General features: G+C 33.6%; 1 protein-coding gene across 36 annotated transcripts; it reads left to right on the top strand.

Moving 5' to 3' along the window:
* The first annotated feature begins 7,923 nt into the window (after positions 1 to 7,923).
* LOC107920713 (uncharacterized) lies at positions 7,924 to 19,851 on the top strand. 36 transcript variants are annotated; one of them, XR_005899496.1, is made up of 9 exons: positions 7,925 to 8,230; positions 8,989 to 9,792; positions 9,880 to 9,934; positions 10,048 to 10,079; positions 10,279 to 10,347; positions 10,437 to 10,480; positions 10,552 to 10,760; positions 14,521 to 14,573; positions 15,356 to 15,524. XR_005899496.1 is itself a non-coding variant. In XM_041074470.1 (6 exons), exons 1-4 carry the CDS (start codon positions 9,946 to 9,948, stop codon positions 10,716 to 10,718), a joined length of 414 nt encoding a protein of 137 aa, XP_040930404.1. In that variant the 5' UTR covers positions 9,942 to 9,945; the 3' UTR covers positions 10,719 to 10,760; positions 14,521 to 14,573; positions 19,671 to 19,851. The 36 variants fall into 36 exon arrangements, 2 of the variants coding, with proteins under 2 accessions (XP_040930404.1, XP_016706030.1); XR_005899500.1 differs by having other exon boundaries at positions 10,536 to 10,760; XR_005899508.1 differs by lacking the exon at positions 10,048 to 10,079 and having other exon boundaries at positions 7,926 to 8,230; positions 8,989 to 9,151; positions 9,407 to 9,502; positions 9,738 to 9,792; positions 10,437 to 10,760.
* The last annotated feature ends 3,407 nt before the right edge of the window (positions 19,852 to 23,258 follow it).

Raw genomic sequence — 23,258 nt, 5'->3', positions numbered from 1 at the left:
TTTTTTTTTCCACCTTTAAGTTGGAGTTAGGGATAAGGAATACGAGCAATATGCTTTTTTGGATTCTTATTTATGTACCAAAAATCCCCTCCAAATGTTTTAGCTTGTGATGGGAGGAAAAAGATGTTCTAAAGTATTGGTGCAAAAATGGTTTATGGAGCCATAAACACACTTTTTTTATATGGTATCTCTACATGTGAAAACAAATAGGGTTATTCATTAGAAAGATATGGTCTCAAGAGGGGTAAAATACAACTCTTACTAAATAAGGAAGTTCGCCCCACCAAGTTGAAACATAGAAGGGGTAGCTGCAATTATGGGCTAGGAGCAAGTTCCCAAGAGAAAAGGTGTTGAAATATTTCAAAATTAGCTAAAATCTCTTGAGAATGGTATGATGTTAGATTTTTAGGGTAGCCAACATTGAAATAGAAAAGGTGACGATGGATTTTTGAAAAAGGCAACATACAAAAAGATCACACAGGTATGAAGGGGTAGAGATAGTGTCGTATGAATAGTATTACCAAAATCTTCCTCATCCATGCAATGCTTTCCACCAAACATATCATTCAACTTCTACAAAAGGTCACCCTTATAACAATAATTGCAAGATGACAAAGTTCTACTTGTAAAACAATCAGATAGTTAAGCAACCTTAAAACTTCATTCTCTCATGATGTTAGGAATAATTAAATATGGAAAAGCAAAGGAACCATAAGATGGACCAATCATTGGGAAAAGGCGAAGCATCTATCATCAATGAAGCACAAGACAAAAGCTTCAATCCCAAGATAAAAATAGGTAGACAAACATCTATGAGAAACAGATCCTAAGGTCTCGACTAAAAAAGGTGACTTATAGAAAGTCGAGCCAAGTGACTAGGGGATCACCTTCGCCCACCCTTTCATTCAGCTTCTGTAATGCCCCAAATTTCTTATGTCTACTTCTATAAAATTTTGACACAACTATGTATCTGCTTCAGTGGTTAAGTTTTCTGGGTGTGTGTGTGAAGTCTTGTAACACCCCGCAACCGTGCCCTACGTCGGGTCGAAATATGAGGCATTACCTGACTTAAACTTATGCATATAGACATTTTCATAATACCAAAACATGGTCAAATTAAAAAATTTTCAATTCTACTTATAAACTCCTTAATGAGAGCTTACAAGGCTTAAAACATCCATTGGAACCCATTCGGAATCAATCCAAGTCCTTAAATAAACTCTGAAAAATAACACTTAACCCAGGGCACACGCCCGTGTGACATTTCGACACGGTCGTGCTATTAGCACGTATGGATCACACGGCCTAAGCAAAATAGGGACACGCCCGTGTCCCTTATACGTGTGGAATTACTTCTAAATACATACCTATAGGGGTTTTCACAAGGCCTGGCACACGCTCGTGTCCCTGGCCTGTATCCTTCACACGGCCATGACATGCCCGTGTCCTAGCCCGTGTGCAAAAACCTGAATATTTTGTTTCTGACGTCAGCAATCCTTAAGGCCACACTGCCAAGGCACATGCTCGTGTGCTAGGTCGTGCCTTTCACACGGCTGAGACACACGGTCGTGTCTCTACCCGTGTGTTTACTACCATGCATACTGACTCGAAATATTTACGTGCAGGGGACACACGACTGGACCACACGCCCATAGGGCAGACCGTGTGTCACACACGACCTAGACACATGCCCGTGTGCCTGCCCGTGTAAACAAAATAAAGTTATTTGCCAAACCTCTTTGCCACCCTTACAAACACCTATTTAAATAAGATCAATCCAAATTTAAAACCAACATAATGAGCATAACCAACACAGCCATAACCATTAGAAATTTGCATCATTTCATTTAATATTAATTAGCATTAGTCAACATTCATGGCCTATACAAAATGACTATCAAATCACATATGAGCCAATACATTATGGTGACTTGACAAAACGCTAAACAAAAGAATCGAGTCCGTATACATGCACTACAGGAAAATAGGGTTTTAGCGGCGTTTTTAGCGGGGTTTTATCAAAAAAACGCCGCAAAAATTGTAAAACACAGAGCAATAGCGGCGTTTTAGTTAACACGCCGCTAAAAACAGAGCAATAGAGGCGTTTTTTGTTAAAACGCCGCTAAAAACAGATCAATAGCGGCGCTTTTGGTAAAACGCCGCTAAAAGTCGGAGCAATAGCGGCGCTTTTAGTAAAACGCCGCTAAAAGTCGGAGCAATAGCGGCGCTTTTGGTAAAACGCCGCTAAAAGTCATATAACCCCTAAAACCCCTAAACCCTAAAAAAATCATGAACACTAATCTATAACCCCTAAAATACTAAACCCTTAAACCCTAAAAACCCTAAACACTAAAGTATAACTTCTAAAACCCTAAACCCCAAAAAACATCACATGGATGTTGATGTGTATATACATATATATTAATGTAAAAGCTTATGTTCATAATAAATTATGGAAGCAATACTTAATATTGATTAAATTTATTTTTTGGCTTACGGTTTAATATTTAAGGTTTAAGGTCTATAGTTTAGGGTTTTATGGTTTAAGGTTTAATGGCCATGGATATATAGTATGTTAATCTCAAGTGAATCATATTCAATAATTAAATCCTAAACCCTATAATTAATTATTGTTATCAATAATAGATATCTTGATTTTGATAAAAAAATATTTTTTATATATTAATAAGGTGTTATATTGTTTAATGGATTGAAGAGATATTTTGTGGAAAATGTTTTAAATGATAAATTTAACTTTAAATTTTATTAATAGTTTTTTGTTTATACTATTTTAATATTTATCTATATTGATTAATTAAAATATATATTTATTTATATGAACGAAAATTCTCTGCACTCATTTGTGTCTCCACGTTTTTTAATTGTAACTCATTTTCTTTTTAAAATATATATTTGTGTCTCCACGTTTTTTCATTTTCTTTTACACAATTATTGATATAACATCATTTTATATTTATATATTGCATGGATACATAAATATTTATATTTATTCAATATAAAAATATATTGATGTATTTATTTTTTAAATGTGTATGATTAAATCAAAATTAAAGTTTCAACTATACATTTAAACCACAATTAGAATTTCACGTCTACAATTACACATTAAACCGAAATAAAAAATAAACTCAAAAAATAAAAATAAAAAAAATTAAAATTTAAAATTTAAAAATAAAAAATAAAAAATAAAAACTTAAAAATTTAATATTTAATATTTTAGTCCATATTTCAATTAAAAAGTTCAATATTCAAAATTAAAAAAATTCCAAAAGAGAAAAATAAAAAATATATTAAAAATAAAAAAATTTAAAATTAATCAATAGTGGCGTTTTATCTTAAAACGCCACAAAAAATTGAATTATAATGGCGTTTTTAGTGAAAATGCCGCAAAAAAATTCACCAATTTTTGATTACCCGCTCGTTAGTCCCTAAATCCCCCAAATAACTCTCAAAATTTGCCCCCAAATTTCCCATTTCCAGCAACACCAAGTCAATACACCTACACTGTAACACCCCGTACCCGAGACCGTTGCCGGAGTCGGACACGAGGGGTTCACAGACTAAATTCGCTTACTATCGCAGTCCATTTTAAAATTTTCCAGGCAGTTGGCTAACTGCGACACTGTCACCTTAAAAATCATATCTTTAGTTTCACAACTCGAAAATCAGTTTCGTAATTTTCCCTGAAACTAGACTCATATACCCATCTACATATTTTTTTCTAGAATTTTTGGTCGGGCCAATTAGTACATTTTATTAGTCAAAGTCTCCCATGTTACAGGGATCGACTACACTGACCTTTGCGCATTACGACTTGGATATCTCCCTGCACAGAGCTTCAATACTGATGCCGTTTGTTTCTATAGAAACTAGACTCAGAGAAGAATCTACACATATATGGCATGACTCCTAATTATCTCTGGTTAATTTATAATGAATTTCCAAATTCGGAACAGGGAATCCAGAAACCGTTCCGGCCCTGTCTCACGAGAACCTGAATATCTCTTAACATACTGTCCATATGATCGTTTCGTTACTTTCCTATGAAAATAGATTCATCAAGGTTCGTTTATATAATTTATTCATTATTTAATTCCAGTCCTACTATTTTTAGTGATTTTCCAAATCTACATCACTGCTGCTGCCAGCATCTGCCTTTAAGGTAGACTTTACCTATTTCATAGTTTCCATGATTCAACTAGCCCTTTTAGCATAAATAGCACAAATTATGATAGTGATTAACCATTCCATACCAAATGATTATAACATTATGCTCAAACATATATAAGCCATTTTCGCATGGCTACATACATTAACCAAAATATTCTTCCGCCACTTGTCTATTTTATACATGCCATAAGATAATCCAAAACATAGCAGTACCAAACAGTGGATAGTGATAGTGTGGCTAGTTGCTGACGATCCCTGAGCCTGTAGCTTCGCAATGAGATCTATAAAATAGAGGAAACAGAGTAAACGGAGTAAGCATTACAATGCTTAGTAAGTTTTAAGCAGTGTCAATAGATAACAATCAAATTATAACATAGTTGTTCGTATTTTTATTTCACTTTTCCTTCGGGCACACCATCCCTTTACCGAATATGCACATCTCATCATATACAATAGGCAGATAAACTTTCACATAAAAGTGAGCTCATGTGACATAGATATATCGTATGATTTCACATCACCTCTCACACTGATCCGATGTCACATAATCATAGGAATAGTCTCATAGATTGCTCTCGTATGCATCACATAACTACCTTATGATTTAGTGCAAATCAAGCTCACATATAACTTGGAGTACATACCTGTTTAACCTTTCACATTGAATATATTTATAAGCAATTCTTATTACGAAGTCTTACCCGGACATAATCTCCACACGAAGTTATCGGGTCTTACCCGGACAAAATTCCCACACGTAGTCATCGGGTCTTTAGAGCTCGGATATAGTACGAGCACGAAGCTTACGGACATTAATCAGTGATAATATTCTCGCATAAAGCCTGCGGGGTTTTAACCCGGATATAGTACTGACACAAATGCCCTTCGGGACTTATCACATTTATGCACTTTCACATCCATCACGTTGGCCACTCGGCCCTATCACATATATACACTTTCACATTCATCACATCGGCCATTAGGCCTTATCACATATATACACTTTCACATTCATCACATCGGCCATTAGGCCTTATTACATATATACACTTTCACATTCATCACATCGGCTATTAGGCCTTATCACATATATACACTTTCACATTCATCACATCGGCTATTAGGCCTTATCACATATATACACTTTCACATTCATCACATCGGCTATTAGGCCTTATCACACATATACACTTTCACATTCATCACATCGGCCATTAGGCCTTATCACATATATATACACTTTCACATTCATCACATCGGCCATTAGGCCTTATCACATATATACACTTTCACATTCATCACATCGGCTATTAGGCCTTATCACATATATATACACTTTCACATTCATCACATCGGCTATTAGGCCTTATCACATATATACACTTTCACATTCATCACATCGGCTATTAGGCCTTATCACACATATACACTTTCACATTCATCACATCGGCCATTAGGCCTTATCACATATATACACTGTCTTGGCTGAATCTACATCTATCATTTTCCAATATCAAAATTTAGAATTCACGCATGGGTTTAATCAATAGCTTATGAGCAACTAGAACAAGTTTATCAAGGTTTACAACACAATCTCAAATTCAGCACAAGCTGTTTTTCCTGAGCAATAGTCACTAAATCATTTATAACTGGAGCTACAAAACTCCAAATCACTTTCCGTTAATTTTTCCTGAATATAGACTCGTATATCTTCCATCCATAAAATTTCCAGAATTTTAGGTTTGGCCAATCAATACCAGATTTTTCTTAAAGTTTCCCCTGTTTCACTGTTTGACTAATCTGACCACTCTTCACTACGAATCAGATTTCTCATTTTACAGAATTCAAAATGTGTTGTATTTGATTTCATTTGAAACGAGACTCATTAAGGAGTCTAAGCATATAAATTTTATCTTATAACCATTTTTGTACAATTTATAATGATTTTCTAAATACAGAACAGGGGATTTCGGATTCTGACACCGTCTCACACAACTTTAAATATTTCATTACCGGAAATTCCTTTGCTTACACGGTTTCTTTTATAAGAAACTAGACTCATTAAGCTTTAATTTCATGTCTCATTCAGCCTCTAATCAAGTCCATAAATTTATGGTGATTTTCTAAAGTCACGTTACTGCTGCTGTCCAAAGCAGACTATTTCAAATTACCCTTAAATTCCCAAGCTCAAACACTTAAGAACTTACCATTTGAGCTTAGAACATATCATGGCCACATCATATCTTATTAAATCAACTCATCATGTCCTATTATAATTGAATTTACTCAACGTTTAAACACTTAAAACTTACAAAGGAATCAAACTCAAATACTTAAGAACTTACCTTGAATTTGATCGACTTAGTACAAATCGGCTATTCAACTACTTTCTCTTTTCCCCTATCCGAAGTTGGTGTCCTTTGTTCTTGAGCTAGATTTAAACAAATTCAAATCATTACTAATCCATAATTCATGCACCTTATTTCGGGTATATCAAAATCATTCAACCAAGTATTCAAATATAGCTTAACACCAAATTCACATTCGGCACTCTATTAACGCAACATAACCATTTTCACCTTGTTAACACATAATCGGCAAGGTTAAATCCCATATACACAACTTAAGTCCATCCTTTAACAATCATAATTCACTATAAGGCCGAAAGCTACCTAAACATCACTCTCAAGTCTCTTTTTACCATTTAACAACCTTAAAGCTTACTTAATAGTCAATTTAAAATTAAAAAAACAACATCCAAAATTTAACACAATGCCACATAGCCGAATACCACTTTTAGTAATGAAATTCATCTTTAACACAAAATTACTAAGCCTCACTTAATAATTAACTATTTAGAACTCTCAAACATCAAATACTTCAAATTTTATGCAATCCACACCATAGGCGAAATGCTTAATATAAGAAATTGAGTTAAATTTGAGCTAAATTTAAGCTCCCAATCATAAACTAAACTTATAACTTTACACACTCAATAATTTTAACATTATCAAGTCCATCCAACACTTATCCAGCAACTTTTAACTTTAAAAACAAATCCCTAGCTCAAAAACACATGAACCGAACTTAATACGCCACTTAGACCAAAATTAGCAAATGGGTTTCGGCTAGATAAAGAAGTGAAGCTCGTATTCATCAAAATTTAACAAAATTACAATGAAATTACCTTAGAAATTGGCCTCCAAAAGACCGAACATTCCCAAAACACTTTCCCCTTTTTCTTTCTTTAGTTTCGGCTAGAACCCAAAAACAATGAAGTCTCCCCTCCTTCCCTAGCTTACGGCACTTCAAGAAAAGAAAGAAGATGAAGACTTTCTCTTGCTTCTTATTTTATTCCCCCTTTCTTTTAATTATTCTTTCTTCCATAATATAAAGCCATTAACTATTATCATGCTAAAATAAAATGCATATAATATCTATCAACTATCATTATGGCCGGCCACTAATTAAAAGTGGTCCATTTGACATGCAAGTCCCTCATGTCAATAACTCATGCATTATTTGGCCACTTTAAATTTCACCTATCACATTTTCAAGACTTATCACATGGGTCCTTTCTTATAAATTAACACCGCCTTGATAAAAATCAAGGCACGAAATATTCGCACATACAAATTCCACATTCAATAAGCACAGAATATAACATCTGATTATTTTTGTGACTCGGTTTTGGGGTTCCAAAACCACTTTCGACTAGGGTCAAATTAGGGGTGTCACATACACTAATTGTCGGAAGTCCGTAGCTTGGAGCTTGTCCTGACTGCTTCCTCCACTAATTGCCAGAAGAAGCCGGCCGTAAAAGAAAGATCTTCTACTTCAACCTGGCTTCGGTTGACCCCCTTTCGGTGGTAGTAAGAGCAGAATCTTGGGTTGGTGCTTGAAGTAAGGGTCATCAAAGAGACGGATCAGTTTCCTTTTAATTTTACCGGTGATTTCTATGGCGATGGAAACCCTAGATGACGAGAAACCGGAGGAAGAGGAGGTGATAGATAAAGAAAATAAAGAGGGAAGTGAAAAGGTATGCTTTCTTTTCTTTATTCACATCAAAAACATCAAAAGCTTGCTTCACTTCTTCCAAGCTTGGCTCTTGTTCAAACAACCTTGAAATCTCCTCACAATCGTATGATTCATTCAACTATTCTTTACTTTCTTGGCTACAAAAAATCCTCAGGTTCCCCATCAAAATCTCCACTTCTTTTCTGCATAATCTCTCACCACCAGATAAAACTTCCTTGCTTGAAAACCCAGATTTCTGGTTCTTCAGGTCCCAATCTGAAGTCTGGTTCTCCATTTCTCTGCTTTGTTTCTTAGAACCTACTGCCTTTTCTCTTGTTTAACTGCAATTTCTGAATTTGACTTTTTGTTGTTTGTACAATGAAGTTTCTTGGATGTTCATAGGCGGCTGTTTTATTTATTTCTTGAATTTGATCCTTATTTTTCTCTACACGATTTTTCTAAAAATGACAAATTTCATAATTCGATCATTTAAATTTGGATTCTATGTCGTGCATATAATTTTTGATTGGCTCAACTATTTACTTCAAAAACTGAAATAAAAAATTTGTCAAATTCAGAGTGCAAATGATACTTTATTTTTTATCCTCTACATTTTCCATGGTTAATTCTGTTTTCCATGGTCTTAGGGTTAGGAGAGCTGCAATTTGAATTCTAGAGTAGACTCTTTGATTACACAGATTGAGACAAAGCTTGAGTTCGATGGTTTTTTTATTAATATCGTTGTTCTTCAATTTCTTTTCTTTTTCTTTTGGTTTGCAGTTGAATCGTTCAAGTGCCGTATCTGCAAATACACCCTCCAAAATTTGTCATACTTTTCTTGGAAATGGAAGATGTTAGAGGTTAAGTTTCAAGACCAAAGCTGGGGGTTCAGTTGAAGGAAATGTACTTGACAAAGAATCGGCTAGTATTAGTGACAAGATAGGTAACTGCTTGCTGTCTCATTAGATATCTGATTTCAGGGAAAACAATCTTGGAAGCCATGGTTTCTCTTAAGCTATTCAGAGCTAAAATATGGAGAATGAAACTGGCATCAGTTCTAACCTTGTTATAGTTTATCTGGCTTTTGAAGCATCTTTGAATTTTTTATTTAAAATCATCAAAGGAAATTAACATGCCATCTGTATTTCATTCCTAATTTGTTTATAACAAAAGATGAATGCAAAATCTCTCTCTGTAGGTCATTTTGATGAGAATTGAATCCAAAACACAGTTGCCTTGGTGCCATAGTTCATAGTTTGCCACATTATGGTGGACTTTACAAGCAAAATAAAGTGTATATTATATTTGTTGCTTTCTCCTACATCTGATGCTTCTTCAATTTTGGATGGAATTACATTTAAGTACTGTCATTGATGTAGATTATGGAGTTGTTGGTATTCACCATGTTGGAATTCTATGTGAAAACCTTGAAAGATCTTTTCAGAGATGCTGCGAGTTTAAATTTAAACGTAGAAGAATGTAGAAGAAGGAGTTATCTTATGACTGGATTTTTTTTCAATTAAAATCAGCAAACACATCAGAAGAATCAGGTAAAGGACACTATTGATGTGGATGAACCTAAAGGTATTTTACTTTTGCCATATAATCTGTTTCTTTATGATACACAATCTTCTTTAGGCCTATTTTACTAAATCTCGTGTATTTTGAAAGGGGAGACCCGTTAACTGCTGAAGAGTTGGAAGAAAAGGAGCGACTATTAGAAGAGGTGAGTGCAACATGTTACATGTTATATTTTTATTTGTTTGTTTGTTTGAGCGTGGTGATAAGATAATTGTCTGTGCTGACAATCTTTTTGCACTGGTTGAGTATGCAATGAAGCTATGCAAGCCTATGATCTATGGTGCTACCAGGTTATTTGTGAACATCAATTGCTCTGTCCTTTTTGTATTGTTTTTATATTGTTGTGTCAATTTTCCCTTGTAATGTGCAGCCATCTTGAGAGGACTAAAATTCTAGTCATGATGTGAACACTATTTTATTCAATTTGGGTTAATTATATCCACTAAGCTGAAGCTTTCTGTTATACTAATAACTATTTCCCTATTACAGGAGCACGCTACTGCTGCCCTCCAGTATTTCCTTGGAATCAGAAGTAAAACAGCATTGCATTCTCTTTTGGTATGGTCTCTGTATAAATGTCTGAACTATTATTCAATTTTTTGCAGCTATTTCGTGCTAATGATGTACGTATGCATTTCCTTTTGTAGCACTGAATATGAAGCTACCAAATTTTATTCACCAAAGTTTGCAAGTATGGTTTGCTTTCTCTTTCATTTTTTTTCTCATTCTCTAATAATTCTCCTTAGCTTGTATTCTTCTCAGGTAATAAAACGATGAACCCTTTGGTACAACAAATGCGGACGGCTATTGGCAATGGACAGGCAATCAGCTTTAATCTTACCTCCAGTACATCGTCCTTATCGAACTCTTTCTGTTTCAAAACAATCATCGACTCAATCTATTTCCTCAACATTAGATCAAGGTTCTAATGCCCCTGAAGCTTATCATATCGGTTGCTTCTCGGATAACACGTAAGTTCACTCTACTTTCTGTTAACCAAGGTATATGTAACGCCCCCACGCCCGAGACCGTCGCTGGAGTCGAGTATGAGGTGTTACTAAGCTTAATTTAACATATTTAGAACTTTGGATTATTTATTTCTACATTCACAGCTTTTAAGCTACTTGCATCACAGTCACAAAAAAAATCATATCTCGAGTTACGAAACTCGAAATCAAGATCTGTAAATTTTCCCTGAATCTAGGCTCATATACCTATCTACTAATTTTTTTTCTAGAATTTTTGGTTGGACCAATTAGTACAGTTTATTAGTTAAAGTTACCCCTGTTTCAGGACTTGACTGGTCTGACCTCTGTTTACTACGAACCACATTTCTCTTTGTAAAACATCCATATGACTATGAGGTTTATTTCTACTAAAACTAGACTCAATAAGGATTCTGAGGATATAAAATATACCACCTAATTATATCTTTATAATTTATGATGAATTTCTAAAGTTGGAATAGGGGATTCAAAAACTGCTATGACCCTATTTCACTAAAATTCAAATATCTTCTAACATATAATTCCTTTACCTGTTTCATTTGTTTCATGTGAAACTAGACATAATAAGCTTCAATTTGATATGTAGTACATCACCAAATTCAATTTCTATGATTTTTAGTAAATTTTCAAACTCGCATCAGTGTTGCTGCAGTATTCTGTTTATGGCAAATTTCATCATTTTTATGAGTTTTTATGCAATAAGTATCTTAATAGTTTTCCTTAACATCAAACATAATCTACACTAACCATTTTCATAATTTATCATTATCAAGAATTTCCTCAACCATTCCATCACCATACCATAAGATCATTTACACAAAAAAGGTATATTGCTATACATGCCATACTTAAATTTACAAGCCATTTACCAAAAGTCTTCCGGATAGTGTGACTGAGCCTTTGACCTATCCCGACTTCTGAGCTGGCTTGTCCAAAACTACAATGAGTAAGAAGGAGGGAGTAAGCATAAATGTTTAGTAAGTTCATATGCAAATAATAAGTAACATAACAAACAGTTATACCAATCAACATTAGCATACATCACTAAAACACATATCACATTTCTAAACATCATTCCTCATCATCTTATTACCTTATAGTGGTTGTATCAATACTCAACCCGAGGGTTAAATACATACCTGTCCAAAATAACCATTTCACATCACTCACCAATACTTCTCTTTACATCTCGAATATTCCTCCATTGAGTAGAACTTTACCCGTTGAACACATCGGAATATAATTCGGATACATGGATAATTTGCATATAAGTGCCACATATTCAATCAAGCAATCATGTAACCCGCCCATAAGTGAACTCGGACTCAACTCAACAAGCTCGGGCGTTCGCATCCATAAGTGAACTCGGACTCAACTCAATGAGTTCGGATGCCTAGTTACATCTCACGAACTCGGACTCAACTCAACGAGTTCAGACATTCGCATCCATAAGTGAACTCGGACTCAACTCAACGAGTTCGGATGCTCAACCATCCTAGTGACATGTCACTTGTATCCTAATCTATTCCTAAGGTTCAAACGGGCTTTTTCCTCGAACACTTATCCTTGCCGTCTTTCGTAGAATGCCGAAATCAACACTCGGTAACTATTATATTTAACAAGTAGTTCACATAATTTACATATTATTTGAAATTAACCACAAATCATACATTTCATAATAAAATTTAGCATAACATATAATTAACATCAATAACTTAAAAATAACCATTATGCTACATTATTTACACATGAACTTACCTTGGTACCAAAATACAAAGATTTTGCAATTTAGTCCACAATCTTTTCTTTTCCTCGATTGAGGTCGATTCCACGTCTTTCTTGATCTAAAATAACACATTTAGCTTATTTAATACTCACATTATCAAATTAATCCTTAACTCAAATTTTGGCAAAATTACATTTTTACCCCTAAACTTTTGCATATTTACATTTTTTCCCTAGGCTCGGGATTAAACTTTATTCCTTATTCTTATGTTTTACAACATGCTGATCACTTTTCTCTTCTATGGCAACATCAAATTCTCACTCTAACATGTACTTGTGACTATTAGGTATTTTTACCGATTAAGCCCTTTTACTCGTTTTTGCTTAAAATCGAGTAGTACAAGTTGTCTAACATAATTTAAAACTTCATATTCTATCATAAAACATCAAAATACACAAATTTCACCTATGGGTATTTTTCCAAATATAAACCCTAGGTTAAATTATTGCTAACATAAGCTTTATCGAGTTACCGGGATCTCAAAAACGTAAAAATCATTAAAAACGGGGCTTGGAATCACTTACTATGGAGCTTGGAAGCTTGAAACAAACCCTAGCTGTGGAGAACCCTTGAAATTTCGGCCTAATGAAGAAGATGGACAAAAATTGGCTTTTAATTTTGTTTTTAATTCATTTTAATAACTAAATGACCAAAATACCCTTACTACTAAACTTTCCAAAAATTCCTTCCATGTCCTAATTTTGTCCATGAACTTAAAATTGGTCAAATTGCTATTTAAGACCTCCTCATTAATATTCCAAAACAATTTCATACTAAAAACTTCTAGAATGCAAGTTTTGCAACTTATTCGATTTAGTCCCTACTTTCAATTTAAGCACTTTAGGCATAGAATTTCATCACAAAATTTTCACACAATCATGCAATCATATCATAATCATCAAAATAATTATAAAATAATTATTTCTATCTCGGATTTATGGTCACGAAACCACTATTCCGATTAGGCCCTAATTCGGGATATTACAGTATATTAGCTAAAGCTAGGAAATAGAAAGATCAAATTGATACTAGTGAGTGATGAAAACAAGGTTTCTATATTTACTTACTTTAGGTGATCGAATGAGAATGTTTTAGGACATGTGTATTACATGATGTGATATGCAAATATGCATATTTGTATGTACGCATGCTAAAAAAAGACATGGATTTAATTATGTTCTGGTGTTGATTTTATTTATGCATGCTTAATTTAGTAAAAATAGTATTGAGCTATGCTTAATGGATTAATATTAAATAAGAAAAAAATATTTTTTTAAACTCCAAATTAAAAGAAATTCATTATTTTCAAATAATAAAATAAATAAATAAATAAATAAAACTATAAAATAAAAAAAATATCATATCATCTATCATATTTTGGTCACACATTGATTATTTTTGCTACTATAATATAATTAATGAGACTAAACATTTGGTTTAGTTATTTTAGTTGTCCTCAAATCGGTTTAGAAAATGCTGTCCTTTCACGCTTCCACCTCTCTTACTGGGGTATTTGGTTTCCTGTAACTAGGAGAAATATACAAAAGGTGAAACAAGGAAAGCTCTTTACTGGCATAACTAGATAATGCCGTTGTGCAACTCGTAGAACTACAGTCTTTATATGTGACATGTATATATTTTTTGGTTAAATCTTTTCAATTTATAACTTCATATGATTTTCCTGTGATGTAAATTAAATATAATTTGTAATTGATATTTTTATTTTCATATTTTTATGTTACCTTTAAATTTAAAAATTAAAAAAACACAACCTGAATAAATTTAGAAAAAGAAACTATATACTTAAATCTAAAATATTAAAATCTTGAAGTTTTTTATTTTAGCTAAAATTTTATTAGCTTTTTATATAATTTTTACAGTTTCTTTTTTGTATAAAGTTTGGTCTTCTAAAAATCTTTCCTGTCTCAAACTCAACAGGTAGTCAATAAGCACTAAAACTGATTTTTCACAGTTTTCTTCTTCTATTTCAGGTATGTTAAGCTTCTCTTTTACCCTTTTTTTTTATTTTCTGTAATCTTTTGCTACTTTGGGTCTCCTGTAATATAAATTTCTTCTATCTTTATTCATTTTCTTAAACAAAAAACTATTAATTTAAGCATTGAAGAGTGATTGAAATGCAAACTTTGCTTGTTGTCCCTAGTTGCATCGGCAAACCATATGTGCCTTAATTGAGTATGCTATCAACAGTAGTTTATATCCCCACTGGTAGAGTCTTTCCAAATCAAGTAATTTGGATTAGAATTGAGACTACAAAGTATGCATGAATTCTGTCCATTGGTTCAACTCCCATTAAAATAAATGGATGCCCATGTTCCAACTCCACTGCTTTCCCATCTTAAAGCCAAGCAGAGTAAAAGACTCGAAATTAAATCTAGACATCTCCATCTTGTATGTGCTTCAGAGAATTGGTAAAGGTCGATAGAAACTTCAAATCAACAGAAAGATATCGGGTTAATTCTATTATTAGTTCCTATACTTTGCGAAAGTTATGCATTTAGTTCTTATATTTTAATTTGACCAATACTTTTCGAATTAGTTAATTTTAGGCCCTGTACTATTTTAAAATTTAAAATTTTAGTTATTTTCTTCTTATCGCCTGCGTAGTTTGACTTTGCTACTTGTTTTTAGCTTTGCTGCCATTTATCATCTTTTTTTTATTTTTTAAATTCTTGTATTTGCTCTAGTTTTGCTGCGTGATTGTTTGTCTATTTTGTGTTTTTTTGTTGTTAGTTTCACTAAGTTATATATGCAGGCATTGCAATACTTTGGCTTCATCTAAAGCTTGAACCAGCCCTCTGTTGTATATTGTTTCTTCTTCTTTTCTGATCTTTTTCCTTTGATTAATGAGATGTGATGATGATTTGGCATTATTTTCTCACCAGGATGAATTATGTTTTAGAAATTCTAATACTTTGTGTGTCTGTGTGTTTTTTTTATGTATTAAATTACATATTGAATCAATGTTTATGTATTAAATTTAAATTCATTAATTTTTATATTTAGTTTTGAAGTTTAAATTTTAATGGAAAATTTAATTTAATTAATATTTTTTATTTATCCTTAAATGTATATAGTTTAAAGTTCAAATTTCAAAAATTAAACATAATATAATATTTAACATAGAAATAAATATTATTTAATTAAAATAAAATAATTTTTTTAATACCATTATTTTTAGCGGCGTTTGTGAGAAAAGTGCAGCTAAAGGTTATGATCTTTAGCGGCGTTTGTAAAAAAAGCGCCGCTAAAGGTCATGGCTTTTAGCGGCGTTTGCGAAAAAAGCGCCGCTAAAGGTCATGGTCTTTAGCGGCGTTTTTTTCAAAAAAACGCCACTAATTTTTGCGGCGTTGCATATAGCGACGTTTTTTACCTAAGCGCCGCTAAAAGTATTAGGGGCGCTTAAAAACGCCGCTAAAGGTAAAAAAAACGCCGCTAAAAATCTATTTTCCTGTAGTGATGCCAGTAAATAAAATAATTAAACCAGCTATACCAAGGTCTTGAGTGATAATGTGATCGAAGCTTCTGACGTCACTAGATCCTTGATGTTAGCTTGGTGGCACTATAAGGGAAGAAAAGAAATGAGGGTAAGAATAGAAGCTTAGTAAGTACATATATGTAAATAAAAGGCAATTAAAAGAAAGCCATATTCGGCAAATGGTAACTCATCATGCGTAAAAGATATAAATGATTTAGCATCCCAATCTTATTCTTCCTTTCATTCATGTATTCTTGATGCATCTCATCTTTCCTCAAGTCCAATTCATGAGTTCGGTATACATACCTCACCAAATTTTTCACCAACTAAATCTGTGAATTACCCGTTGAACTCTCGGAAGACATGTGCATACAGGGGAAATTTGTATCTAAGTTCCATCGAAGTAGTCGAAGCTACCTCGTGCTATGAAACGCTCACATTTGAGCTACTCACGGGCCTCTTTATCAAATCCAGACTCAGACACCATAGCTATCATGTAACGTTCGCTCATTGAGCCGCTCACGGGTCTGTACACAAAATCAGTACTTGGACCCACGTTACATATAACATTCATCTCATGAACTCAGACTCAACTCATGAGTTCAGACACATAACTTTTTATGGCATACCCCCTTTTTTTATCCTATGTTAATTCTAATATCCAACAGAATTTCATAACTAACCGAATAGCATCGTACTTGCTCACAACATACTTTACTCACACTTTATGTCATTCATTCATTCATATCAACAAATAGACTTTAGATACATAGCACAATAAGTCAATTTACGCATGTATAGTATCAATATATTTCAAAGAAAGCTTCAATAACACATTATTTACATGTGTACTTACCTCGATACAAAATGATGAAGACGAGCTTAATCCTCGTAAACTTTGTTCTTACCCCGATCAAGACCCGAATCACGTTTCTCTTGATCTAAATAAATAAAATTCATTTATTTCATCAACACATCGATTTATACATTCAAAATTTCATAATTAGGCAAAATGACTCTTTTGCCCCTAGACTTTCATAAAATGACCATTTTACCCCTATGCTCGAAAATTAATTTTTATCGAATTTCTTCGTATCCTAAGCCTAGCCGAACCCTTTTTACTCTTATAGAAACTCTAAATTCCCACTATTTCACACATTTATCAACAAACTTCCAATTTATGCAAGGTAGTCCTTATTTGGGTTTTCATGAGAAAACTCTTCACAAAAGTTGTTTATTACACATCTACTACTCATATTTCCCCATAAAATTTCAGAAAACTACACATATTTTTTCATGGAAAAACCCTAAACTTTCCACTATTATGCAAGATAGTCCCCTCATTTGAAAGCTTATGTTTCAAGGGTCTCAAAAATGTAAAAATCATTAACAAAGAACATAAAAAATCACTTACTTGCAAGAGGATAACCTAGCTGAAATTTCAAAGCTTCAAAAAATCTTCCTTTTCTAGTATTTTCGGTCAAGAAGGAGGGAAGAAAATGAAAAAGATGAAGCTAAGCTCTTAGAGTATTATTTTATCACCTAATATGACATCAGTTTACCAAATCTTGACTTTTCAACATCCATATCTCCTATGGCCGGCCAAGCTTGCATTTTAGGGTCTATTTGCCCTTTAAAGACCCCAAATTCTTATTCTCTATCTATTTGACACCTTTAGCTATCAATTTAAGACTTTTGCACTTTATGTGATTTAGTCCTTTTTCACAATTAAGCTCACAAATGATAAAATTACTCCACCAAACTTTTCATGCACTCATAAAATCATGCATTCACAACAAAATAATAATAAAATAATTTATTTGACACTGAATTTGTGGTCCAGATGCCACTATTCCGACTAGCCCCAAGATCGAGCTATTACAGGTCCCAAGTTCAATGCTTACCTTTAGCAATTTTTGTTATTTTTGGAATTAAGCCGTATCTCTGTTCAGTGGGCTTATATTAAATTTTCTGAACATCCATATCAGAATGAGCCTAGTGATTTGGGTGGTAAGGAGTCAGGGTGTTGGAGGTCTTGTGTTCGAATCCCTACGGTAGCGAGGATGTTTTATTTTTACACTGCTTTTTGAGAGTGTTCTGGTTGAGTAGAAATTCTGAATGAGCTATCTGTAGTGGGGTGGTGGAGTGAATTAAGGGATTTTGGAAATATCTTATTAGTTTTTGTTTCTTTCTCTCGTTTCCAGAAGTTAACGTTGTTTTCTTTGTGCTTCTTCTTCTTTTCTTTTCCTTATTCCCTTCCAACGTCTCGATTCTTTCTTTGGCCGTGGTAATTTTGAGGTGCATTGTTTCATTGTCATTGTGCGTTTTGGTAAGTGAGTTTTCATTGACTGTTAGTTTCAGTTTGGTTTAAGTTTATTCGAACGGAAGAGTTTCTTCTTAATGGGGTTTTCAAAAGAATAGTAATTCATTAAGAATGCTGACGGGGAGCCTTTCGTTAGAGCTCCGACGATTTAGAACGTGTTAGTAGTGGTTGTCGTTGGCGGTAGGTGAGTTTTTTATTGATTTCCCTGTTATCAAATTCGTCAATAAATCCGCTAAATTGTTTATGGGTGCTCTATTTTTAAGCTTTTGGAGGCTCGGAAGTATTTTCGTTGCGAAACAGTACCAGGTGTGTACCTGAAATGTAGAAAAATGAGATTCAAAAAAAAGAAAAAATATAATTTGTAGACGCCACACGGGCGTGTGGTAGCCTATGTGGTAGGCCGTGTGCGACAACACGGTTGTGTGGTCGACAAAGACAAGGCCGTGCACAGCACATGGCCGTGTGGTAGCCTGAGTGTGGCCGTGTGGGCCTCACGAGCTTAACCAAATTAGGCGCATGGGCTACACGGGTAGTCCACACGGGTGTGTGGGTTCCTAAGCCAGACCGTGTAATCCACATGGATAAGGCCAATATGGGCACGTGGGCCACACGGGCGTATGGGCCCATTTATCTGAGTTTTTCCCTAGGGTTGCACGGTTGTCCCAAACGACTGTGGGCCTACTGTAAGGTCAGTAAGGGTTAAATAAACCCTAAATTGTATGATCTGATTGTTTGACATTCTGATATGATTAGGTTATTGATGCATGCCTACTTGCACTATTATCTGCATATCTGTTATCTATATACGCTTATATGTAAGCATCTGAGCATGTTAGTCTGTTTGTCTGTATTTGTATATTTTTGTATCCAATATTGGGGATGGGATGATGTTTATCGGAGGAAGTGTTCTGAAAGGCAAATGTCTATTGTTTGGCAGCATGGCTACATTATATCTATTGTGTGTCACATCAATACTATATGGTGTGTAGGGCTGGGTGGGTGTTTTTAACCCCACATGGTGTGTAGGGATGGTCAGAGATAGTGTGTAGAGGATGGGGGTAGGATTTTTTATTTTTGATTCTAATTTGCAGATCTATATCTGTATCTAAGATGGGCTTAGGTCCAAATCTGTATCTGTATCTGAAATGGGTGTGGGCCCTAATTTGTATCTGTCTGGTGTTTGATAATTTGTATGTTTGCATGTCTAATTCTACTAGGTTACACATTGAGTTTACGTAAACTCACCCCTTTTCTGTTTGTTCTATATAGGTAATCCACAGAGTTAGGAGGATCAGTGTAGCGGAGGACTCAACGACGACCACTTGCTATTATTGTTTTATTTTGTTTTATGGTTTTATTTATGTTTTGGCATTGAGGTTTGAGAGGTTGTATTTTTTTTTTGAGACTCTCTAGACTCTTTTAAATTGTTTGGCTTTGGTTTTGGTTTTAACTTGCTTATTACTATAATGGTTTTACCTAAAACATGAATTTCTAAAAACGTGAACTGGTTTTCTTAAACACAATGATTTTCCTAAGCTTCCACTAAAATGATACGTTTAAGGCAAGCCGACTAATGAAATATATGTTCTGAAATAAATGAAAGCAATTAAGGGTTTATAAGCTTAAGGTTTTTATCGAGATAGCTCTGTTTTCAAAATCCCTACCATGTGACATCACCAGATTTGGCCATAACATCTTGGCCGGGTTTGGGGTGTTACAGTTTCTTTAGAACACAAGCATCATAGTAGCAATAAGAAGAGCAATCACTAGATCTTCAAGATGAAGGCTTTAGTAGAAAACGAACAAGGAAACTGACAAAGAAAAATGTTAGTGGAAATGGTTACAAAAAATCCTACCCACTTAGAAGGCATGCCATAGCACCAACAATGACATCTCATTTGGACTCTTTGAATATCTTGGACATCTGATTCAACTTAATAAAGAGCAAATAAGAAAGAAAAGAACTTAACTCAACATGTTGAAAAGAAGGCCAATGAATGAATTGGTTAAGGTGAGAGATCTTGTCTCACTTGGAAAAATCTACTGAAGACCAAAAGGAAGGGCTTTGTCCCTCTTGATGATAATAGGTACAATGAAGGGACTTATGCCTATTTCAAATTAGAGCAAGATCAAGGCAAGAGGGTTGATCATCCTCTCCATAACAAAGCTACCTTTTTAGGCCTAAGAAGGTTGTATAACCAAACATTGTCACTTATTTAAGTAAAAGAAAAAATGCTTACTTAAGAGAAAAAGAATGTATATTCTTTCAAATCAATGCAATATTCCCATAAAACAAATATCAAAGTACGATCATGCATATGTAAAAACCAAAAAAAAGAACAAAGAACTAAAGTTCGAATACAATCTTAATTATAAAAAAAAAAGAAGGATCAATCATCTTCAAATAAGACATCTTTTAGGATAAATGATGACTCACCAACTACATTCTTCCCTTTGGTAGTGGCACGTATATCCAAACATCAAATTTCTAACTCAGGGCCTGAAGGACCAAAGATGTCAAGAGCATCGAGGATACTTCACACAAAAAAGAAAAGAAAAGAAAAATAGACACATAAAAGAAAAAGAAGTAACTTTCCAGAGAAAGGAAATGTTTGAGGACAAAAGAAGAAATGAAAAGGATCACAATTCTTCAAGCCCATAAAAAAAACTATATATAAGTGCTTGGGCAGGAAAACAAAGACATCCCAAAAAAAAGAAACAACACATTCTGAAAAACCTCTAATCATGGGCAAACACTTTCAATTCAAAGACGCGATGATTGGGACTATAATGATAATTTTTTAAAAACCCTCTACAAGGTACATCAAGATTCCCCAATAAGCCTCACGAACAAGTAGGCTCAAGTTAGTCTACTTTATTACACGCCTTTCATCTAAGGGAAATTTTTATACCCTTGCCTTAAATTACTTTGCTAGATCATTAAACAACTACAGAAACTTGACAAAGTGCAACCTTGTACAAGGTGAAGCTCAACCTTTTGGTCTCACTAGGAAATCGATACTGTTTGCCTAAACATTGTATCACATTGAATGAGCCTTACACAATCCTTAGAAGATATATAGGGATTGAGTTCTTGACAACATCCTTCAATCTATCGCATCTAGACCTAATGAGTAATCTTATCCAATCCGTTCAAGTTGACTCGAATAATAACCTATGCTGACACTTGTCACCTTACTAGGACACTTAAAGGTAAGGACTTCAATGGTTGGGACCTGTCGCCAACCACCCTCATTTTGAAAATTACCTCCTCAACATTGAGGGTAAGGGTGAGGCCATTGACATAGTCTATACTCTAAAAGTCAACCCCAAAACCTTTCAAATTATCAGTTTAGCAGCTATCTGCACCACTCACGATATGAAACACCCTTATTTTAGCATCTCTTACATTTTGTTTGATGCGAAACGCATTCATTCTACCATTCAATATCTTGTACAATCTAAATGATACAACAAAAAAAAAGTATTAACACAATTATACATCAAATTTTATAAATTTATTCAATTGATCTTTGGTAAAATGAGTTAAATAATAACAAAAATCTATAAAAACATGTAGGGCCAATCAATTAAAAAAAAGAAAGTACGATAAAATAAACATTGTCGTTCAACAGTGTCGAAACCATTTTTAAATCGAGTTTTGGAAAATGGGAATCGACTTTAAGAAAAACGAAAATGGGAGTCGCCACCAATCTTTTTAGGTGTGATTGGATCACCTTATAAAATGTTTTGTTTTAAAACATTAATTTTGGTCTATGAAAGTCGAGAAAACGGATTCAGGAGTCGGTTACGTACGAGGAAGGGTTAGCATCCTCGTAACGCCCAAAAATTGGTACCTAATTGATTATCAAGTGTCTTTAATGTCGGAAATTTGAAAGTTTTAAGATGCAAACCTCTTTTAATTAGAATGTCTCAGTTTTGAAAATTAAGGCTCACTTATTTCAAACGAGTTAAAACATCACATCCAGTAAGTTAGGATGCAACATTTTAAAACCTTCGAAACTAAGCTCGTCTTTCGAAAATTTCTATCTCGAAACAACAAAACGCCATATCCAGTAAGTTAGGACACTATGTTTTGAAATCTCGAAATAATTGTTTAAATTTTGAAAACTCAAAATCACTTAGAAGGGTGCTTGACTATTCGAATTCAACGAGAAAAGTCGCAACCCAGTAAGTTAGGGCACTACCTTTCTCGAAGTTTCCAAACATCAAGCACTGCCTTTTTTTAAAAAAAAAACCTTGGAATATTATTTTTAAATGACGTTTTAGGATGACATATTAATGCATCATGAAGCATAGATGTACAAAATATTCTAACATTTCCATACAAACATAAATAATATAATTAAGACAAAACTAAATAACATGAACATACGTTTAATGAAAAAAATCATACTAGGGTAAATATAAGATAATAAACAAATAAAAACATGAGTAAACTAAAAGAAAAACATAATACATGCAAAAATTATACAACAACATATATCATAAAATAGCACATAAAAGAAATAATTAAACATAGCATATAAAAAAATGAAACTATGCACAAATAAGATAAATGACATACACTAAAAAAATGAATAAATAGAACATTTATAAATTATAAAAATATAATGCAATAGTTCAAAATACATGAAATGATAATATAATATATATACATCATAGAAAATATATATTTGAAAATAAACTATATAAAAAGGTTAAATATTATAATATATAAAATACATAATCAAATGTATAAAAGATAGAAAAAATATACATATTTGAAAAATTAAGAAATTAAAATAAAAAAAAGGGTTGAAAAACTAAGATAGACGAAGAATAAAATAAGAACAA

This window comes from Gossypium hirsutum, chromosome A08 (assembly GCF_007990345.1).
Source record: "Gossypium hirsutum isolate 1008001.06 chromosome A08, Gossypium_hirsutum_v2.1, whole genome shotgun sequence".
Taxonomy (NCBI): domain Eukaryota; kingdom Viridiplantae; phylum Streptophyta; class Magnoliopsida; order Malvales; family Malvaceae; genus Gossypium; species Gossypium hirsutum.
This window is presented reverse-complemented; position numbering and strand designations above follow the sequence as displayed.

What these genes read in the sequence shown, in the direction of transcription:
- LOC107920713 (XM_041074470.1), top strand. Translation starts at nt 9,946, where the DNA reads ATGTTACATGTTATATTTTTATTTGTTTGTTTGTTTGAGCGTGGTGAT. An exon ending in ATGATCTATGGTGCTACCAG is followed by an intron (nt 10,080 to 10,278) that starts GTTATTTGTGAA and finishes TCCCTATTACAG; the next exon opens with GAGCACGCTACTGCTGCCCT. An exon ending in CAGCATTGCATTCTCTTTTG is followed by an intron (nt 10,348 to 10,436) that starts GTATGGTCTCTG and finishes TTCCTTTTGTAG; the next exon opens with CACTGAATATGAAGCTACCA.